At 51.2% G+C, this 7,708-nt stretch overlaps 1 protein-coding gene across 1 annotated transcript; it reads right to left on the bottom strand.

The window, feature by feature from the left end:
• Positions 1-2,191: 2,191 nt before the first annotated feature.
• Positions 2,192-4,997, bottom strand: HSPB2 (heat shock protein family B (small) member 2). Its single transcript, XM_050922036.1, has 2 exons — positions 4,830-4,997; positions 2,192-3,087 (listed from the first exon to the last, which is right to left on the bottom strand). The coding sequence occupies exons 1-2, from the start codon at positions 4,921-4,923 to the stop codon at positions 2,636-2,638; spliced, it is 546 nt and encodes a 181-aa protein (XP_050777993.1). The 5' UTR covers positions 4,924-4,997; the 3' UTR covers positions 2,192-2,635.
• Positions 4,998-7,708: the final 2,711 nt, after the last annotated feature.

Here is a 7,708-nt window from a genome sequence, read left to right as displayed (position 1 = left end):
AGAAGGCTCCACCATCTCAGCAGAAAAGAAATGAAAGAAAAAGGAATTAGACACAGATTGTCCAGAGTTAATCTGAGTCTCCTGGAGTTCCCAGTCAACAGGGGGAGTGCGGGGATCAAACAGCTATGATCCTGTGAGCTGTTCTAGCAGGCTTTCCATCCATGCAGTTTCACCAGAGCATCCTGCCTGTGCAGGCACGAATCCTTTTACACACCTCTCCCTGGAGAGAAGTGAAAGGCGAGGGATCAAAGTTTTCTATATAGAGAGCAGGTACCACCGCACAAGAAGCAGCAGGGTGAGTTTCCCATACACTTCCCTGTCGACGCACATCATCCCTTCCCTGGAGAGAGCACCTCTAAAGGCAAGGTCCATGGTTCATTATTGATTCCGTGGCCTGTCTGCTGGGAGTGACAGCCAGGTGGACAGTTAGTGCCAATGGTGCTGGTTGTTTTTTGGAATGGGAGGACAGCCTACCAGGAACTGGACTGAGACCCTCCCAAGCCAAACCATGTAGGCCATTTGGCAGACAGGAGCAACACTCAGCCACTGACAACCAGAGCTGCAGATCAGAACCAGTGAGCAACCATCCAGCCCCTCCTGCACTGAGAATGGTTGTTCCTAAACCATAAAGGCCAAAACTGATTTTCAGTGGCCCTCTCACTGAACTTGGGGCAGGTATAGAGTAGCAAGCTATCACCTTTGCACTCCCTGTATTCTGAGGCTGGTGAGGGCCCGTTGTAAGTTACAGCAGCCTCAAGGCCGCACCGAATTTCATTCCCATAGCTCACTATGACTCTAGGAAGTGGTGCATTCCAGTCAGACTCTGGACTTGCCGGGCAGCCGGGAGCAGTCCTTATGCTGTGCTTGCAGTCCCTCTGCACAGAGGAATTCATAGGATGCCATTCCTGGCCCTTTTTATTTTTCCAGATCAGTGCACTGAGGCCTTAGTGTAACTGAGAATCAGGCCCTAAGAAGGAATGCAAAGGAGGGACTTACGAATCCTCCAGTTTCCTCAGTGGATGTCTTGGAACCTTCACTCTCTGACACGCCAGGGGAGGACCCGTATCCCCACATCAGGATGTGCCAGAGACCCCATATTTAAATCGGCTCAGAGAAGGAATGAGTTTGCCATCTGCTGACTCCTCACAGCCAGCCCAAGCAGTAGCTGTAGCAGACTTTGTAACACACACAATCCCCCTTCTGACATCATCAGAGTAAGGGGACTTTCTCTTGGTGCCCTGTAGCTTCGGGTTGATGAAGCACTTGGTTACAGAAGGGGGACCTAGGGCCAGATTCATCCCTGATGTAATTTCACTGAAGCCAGTTGAACTGAGCTCTGTGTCTTCAACATTGTACAAGATCTTGCAACATTCACGGCTCACTTCCCCCAAAGGACGCAGGATGGGTCTCTACCTGAGTGGGCACAACTTCCCATGGACTGAAGTAGGTAGGGCAGAGGAGTGCATTGGCCAAGTTTCCTAGGTCAGCAGAACCCATAAAGCCAGCCCTGGAGATAAGTGTGTATTTTTGACAATGATCCCCTGGCATCTTTCAGTCAGTTCCTACGTACCAGAAGCCATTACATCCCTGAAACTTCCTGCAAGGGCTATAGCAGGGGTGGCCAAACTGTAGGCTCGTGAGCCACAAGCCCCCTCACCCCATTCACCGCCTACCATACCGGGGGGAAGGCCTCGGGACCTTTGCCTTGCAATGGGGTGGTGGGGGCAGGGGCTTCTGTCCAGCAGGAAGGAGGGTTGTCAGGGCTTCAGTCCTGTGGGATGCAACTGCTGGGGGCCTCAGCTGGAGTGGGGCTGAAGCCCCAAGCCCAGGCTCCCAGCAGTTGTGCCCCAGCTCTCAAACTTCTGAAGATTGTCATATGTGGCTCGGGGGGCCACCCCTGGGCTATGGTATCAGAACTATTCTGGGAATCCAAAGGGGACTGGGACAATGGTTGCAAAGAGCACCCATCTGCCATAAGGGTGATCCCCTGCGGTTAGTCACTCTCAGGGTTGGCACTGATGTTGGTTTCACAGATGAACTCCGAATGAACTCTAAATAATCTGGTGCCATAAAATAGGCTGCCCAGAACAATTTCCTGGTTCACTGCATCAAGAGAGGCTAAGGCATTGTCCAGATTCTTCAATGCAGAATAACTACGATGTGAGCAATTGAAATTCAAAGCAAATGCGAGGAGATTAGAGATAGATTTATTCCTCATTCCTCTTCAGAATTATTGTTGTTTTTACATACTTACAGCCCCTTCCACTCCCAAAGCTCTCCACAAATGTTAGCGATGCATTGGATTACTCCACCCACCACTGAAATGCCACCCCCTCCGGGGTGGAACACAGCAACTGGTTAACAGCCCACAGCAACACAGCACAGCAGTTTATGGCAGGAGGTGACCCCTGTTATTTTTGGATAACAGTAGCGAGGGCAGCATGTACTACCTTCCTCTGCATAGTGCTTGAACTGGGAAAAGGCTTTGATTATGGTCCCCCCGCACTCTCTTTCTTCAACTCCACCACCTCTTTTCCAGCCAGTGGTCTTCCCCAAAAGCCAAGCACTGGTGGTGAGAAATAAGGTTCTGACACAATCACATATCCCCCCAATTGAAGCAGAGCCCCAGGGTGCTTTAGGGCTCAGTTTGTCTCTTCCCCTTATCCAGGTTTTCTCCCATCCCCTCTGGCTGATCTTGGTGAATTATTTTCACATCCTTGATTCTGGCCTTCACTTCCTCCCCAGTTCGGGGAGCCTCTACACTCAAGATGCCATCATGGGACAGTGTGGCTTTAACTCGCAGGGGATCAACATCCAGTGGAAGGATGTATGTCCTGGTGAATTCCCGGGAGATGAAGCCATGGCGGTCAGCTTTCTGGGAGTGCTGAGCTGTCACCTCCAGCAGGTTGTCCACTGTGCGGACGGAGATCTCGTCAGGCAGGAAGTGGCAGACATCCAGAAATACCTGGAATTTGTGCTCATTGAGGTTGATCTCGGAGATCCCCCGGTCCAGCTGCTTGTTGATCCGGGGTCTGATGTAGTACCCATGATACAAGGTGGGGGCTAAAATCTCTGCAGGGGACACACCTGAAACAGACAGAATGAGGAGCATAGGGTTGCTTTGCATCCTGGGATGGAGGAGAGCAACAATGAGACTAAGAGAGGCAAAGGGAAATGTTAGTCTGGGACTTGGCAGGCAGCTGTGTGGGCTCTGTGCAAACCCACCACTTCTGTTGTACAATAGGAACTGAGTCACCAGCTTGGCCCACTCATGTGTCACTGAAATGCTGCATGCAGCCCACTAAGTGCCACCCTATGCCACACACCAGCTGCACCCATCAGCTCTGCCAGAGGCTGACATCCATCTGGGGGTTTAAGCTAGGAGCGAGGGAGAGTAGGTGATGGGCAGCATGGGTGCTATGAGGAGGGGAGCCCACAGCCAGAGCTGGATGTGGAAAACACTGAATGCAGAGAATCTGGCATGAAGAACTAAAGCCTTTTGGGTGACTGACATCAGGCTTTTCTTGGGGCTTTTGCCTTTTCACACTGTTGTGCTAGCACTTTGAGCCTGGTGAATGGTTCTGCTGCCTCCAGCATTCTTTCCCCTCTGGCTGCTGCTGCTCTGGCTTTGTCCAGAACCCACCAGCTCAGCTTTTCCCTGCGCTGACTGGGATGCAAAATCTCCCACCACCAGCAGCTCTTTTCAAAAGCTCCTTAATCCAACTCCTGCCAGTCAGATTCCACCACAGCTTGTCCCGGGCAGTGGGCTAGGAAAGCTTCCCCTGCTGCTAAGGTCTGCAATACCCGCTGCACCAGGTGAGGGGCAGAGAGCTTGCTGGCTAAACAGTCTTTCAGCTAATTAAGGAGAGAACCAGTTTTTCCTAACAATTTTCAGGCGACACTTTGCAATAAAAGAGCAGGACCCTTCTGTGGTATCTACACAGTGTCTTCATGACCTCTTTGGCATGGGCTGTGCCACGTGGATTGGCTGTTGATGGCAGCAGGGGCCCCACCTGCAGTCTGGATCAAAGGGCAGTATTTTGCTCCCCATGCGCTGTGTGTGTATGAATAATGGAAAGGGAGGGAGGGGCAAGGAAAGCAGGAATGAAACATGCAGCCAGGGAGGGAAGGAACTAGAAGGAGAAAGATCAAGAGCATGATGGCTCCTAATCATTCTGGAGGCTTCTCCTGATGCCCCCGGGCCCATCCTGGGCCCCCCATCAGCTTTCTTGATGATTCCAATCCCCCCACTGCAGTTGCTTATGTGTCTGTGCAGGGGTGCTGGAACAAATTGTATAGTGGGGGTGTTGAGAGCCACTGAACCAAACTGTAAATCCTGTATATCAGGGGTCGGCAACCTTTCCGAAGTGCTGTGCCGAGTCTTCATTCATTCACTCTAATTTAAGGTTCCACGTGCCCGTCATACATTTTAACATTTTTAGAAGGTCTCTTTCTATAAGTCTATAATATAGAACTAAACTATTGTTGTATGTAAAGTAAATAACTTTTTTAAAATGTTTAAGAAGGTCATTTAAAATTGAATCAAAACGCAGAGCCCCCCAGACCGGTGGCCAGGACCCAGGCAGTGTGAGTGCCACTGAAAATCAGCTCACGGGCCGCCTTTGACACACGTGCCATAGGTTGCCTACCCCTGCTGGATATAATGGAAACCACTTCAAGCCAGGGGGTGCAGCAACACCCCCAGCACCCATAGTTCCAGCAGCCATGTGTCTGCAGGAGGTGATGTCCCAGGGGATGCACTCCAGACAGTCTCCTGCACTAGGAGAGAGCAAAAGTGAATCCAGACGAGAGCCTGGCCTCTTTCTTACCTTCCCCAAAGTTCTGATCATAGATCTTGCTGGGGTTGGCGAACTCGTACTCCGTGCTCATGGGATAGGCATGGGGGACCGTCCGCTCAGCCATGGTGTGTCGGGGAAGGGACCTTCAGCGTGCTCACTGCCTCTCAGAGTGAGAAGGCTGCAGATCGCAAAGTTTTAATCGGGTGAATTCCATAGGGAGGTGTGTGTGATAAAGATACAGACCAAAATAGACACACAGGCCCAGGGACGTTTAGCCAGGAGGATGAGGGAAAGCGCCTCATCGCATTCCTGCTAGGGATCTAGCCACAGTTTGCAGACAGGGAGGGGCTGCAGCTATTGGGTGGCTAAGTTTAAGGCTCCCGAAAACAAAACATGCTGTCATGATGGATGGCAAGCCAGAGGGCTAGGTTTCCCTGCTCCAGGGTACTGGGTGTGCTGGGGCAGTGAAGTGGAAAGGGAGAGGCTGCAGGACTAGAAGTGGGAGGCATAGGCTGAAGCAGGCTCAAGGGAAGGTGAAAGCATGGAGGCACAGCCTAGGCAGAGTTACACGGGGTTTTCACTAAGGGGAGGGCATGTACCAGGTGCTGAATGCAGGGCTGGGTGCTAGCAGCTCCTGAGCTCTGATCCCATCTCTGACCAATGATGTGTTCTGTGGGCTTTCCCCTCATTGCGCTGTACCCTTCTGATCTGCAAAATGGGGTTAATTACACCCACTTGCCTACCCCTCCACCCTGTAAGGATTCATTAGCTAATGCTGGGAGAGGCTTTACATAGTGTTACATTTTTGTCCAGTACCCTCACATACCACACATCTCTAGACTGGAATCCAAACAAGCTGCTGTGTTCTTACTGGCTAGAAGTTTAAATAAAAAGTGATACATTGTTGCAACAAATGTTGTAGCCTCCACCTGGGATTGATTAGCCTGGAGTTCAGAACTGTGCTGGGACACAGGGCATTTTGTCGGAAGTGCCAAGGCCATTTTGCAATTCACTTCCTCATGAATCATTCTCTGTTTAACAAAATCTAAGGGAGCCAGATTTCCAGAGCCACCAACCAGGATTGATTCTTCATCACTCAGCAGGTGTAAAGTTCTGTGTGCATGTGCTAAATAGTCTGAACACTTCCCCCAACTCCCCCACACTTGAAAATAAGCCTCTAAAAACGAATGGGCTAAAATGATCCCTGGCCTTACTTGACTGTCAGGGTTTCAGCAGCACCGCGATGGATGCACTGGAAATGTCTACAACAGATAGGCCTTAGTTATTTAGGGGCTGGATTTGTCCCAGGTCAGTTTTTAAAGTCCTGAATGGGTGGGTCCCACATAAGATCCTTGTGCTCTGAAACCAGAGCTGCCTCGAAGGCTCCAGGTCTCCAAAGCGCAGAGCAGCAGGTGCACCAGTGTCAAGTCTTTCTTGTTTACATGATATGCAATCCTAGGAGACACCTCCAGCCTGGGTTGTTGCTGCCGCCTTTACCTGCTGTCCCTCTTGCCAAGAGCTGTAGGATTGACTGCAAGCTGGCACGGTTGTAGCTAGACCCTGGAGCTGTGAGGGAAACTTCTCCCCCCTGTGGTTCAGCACCGAGCACAGGAAATAGCACTGGATAGGGGCATGGTCTCCACTCACTTATAAGAGAGCAGGTGTGAACTTGCTGTTACCTAAAGTCAATGGAATTTATGTCAGTTTCTGTAAGTGAGCGCCGAATCGGAGTTCATAGGCAGGGCTGCCTGTTCCCTATTAATATGATTATCTAGGAGCCCCAGTCATTGGCCAAGACCCCACTGTGTCAGACACTGTACAAACACAGAACAAAACCACAGTCCCCACCCCAAAGAGTTGACAAGATACCTAGGGCTCGACCTGTCCATTCCTACATGCGATGTGTTAGAGAGCGTCCAGCTCACCCAGCAGAACCCTTTCAGTTGTAACAGAAGGACGCTCTTCCCTTGGGATTTACTGAGGGAGAGCCAAGTGTCTCTGTGGAGATGTCTGGTGGCCAACCCATCAGAGCACAAGTGTGCAGACCAGAGGCAGGGCACTGTCAGGAGGAAGTTCCCAGTAGTGCCTTGGGGGAAGTGCCAGCATGCATACATTAACCACGCCCATTGAAAGAAGGGGAAGAGGAAGGAACTAGTGTGGCACCCAAACAGAAACGATAGACACCAGAAATACAGCATTGATGTCACGCTCGGCAGCAGCTGGCGAGATGAAGGCGGCTGCACTCGTCCCATCACTGCATGTTCCTCGATTAGTCTTAACGATCAGACTCACTCAGTGTTAAATTTAACCCAGTGGCTTATATGAGTCACTTTTTATTCCTAGCAGTGCTAGGAATACAAATGGGGCTCAGCTCAGGGGTGGGCAGGGGTAATGCACCAAGAAACTTGGATGCAAACCTGGGTGAGATACCAGCAGAAACACATGCTTAGGACAAGGTAACTGGTGATTTGCTCAGGACTGGCACATCAAGGGCTTCTGCCAGTCAGGATTGAGGGGCAGCAGCAGATCCATAGGAAGGCGGAGGCAGTGGCAGGGCTCGATTCTCACTCTTGTCGCTTGCTGTGATGTTCCCGCTCTGGAAAGTCCCCTTCCACCTTCTCTTCATTTGTGAACTAAGCAGGATCAGAGCACACCTCTGCACAGGAGAAAGGCTCCTGCGTCAGCCCAGGCTCAGGCAGTATTTCTCCTTGTTCCTTTGGGACTCAGTGCTTCTGAGCACAGGGGCTCTGCTGGCTGGATGGCACACAGCTGTGCCATAGCCGGGTCTCACTGTGGGAGTTTCTTTAGGTGCTGCACATTAATTCCCAACATCCATCCCGAGGAGCTGCATGCACACCATGGAGTCACTAACACAAAGGAGGAAGAGAGGGAACAGCAGGGCCCTTGGA

Source organism: Gopherus flavomarginatus, chromosome 13 (assembly GCF_025201925.1).
Source record: "Gopherus flavomarginatus isolate rGopFla2 chromosome 13, rGopFla2.mat.asm, whole genome shotgun sequence".
NCBI classification, from domain to species: Eukaryota; Metazoa; Chordata; order Testudines; family Testudinidae; genus Gopherus; species Gopherus flavomarginatus.
This window is presented reverse-complemented; position numbering and strand designations above follow the sequence as displayed.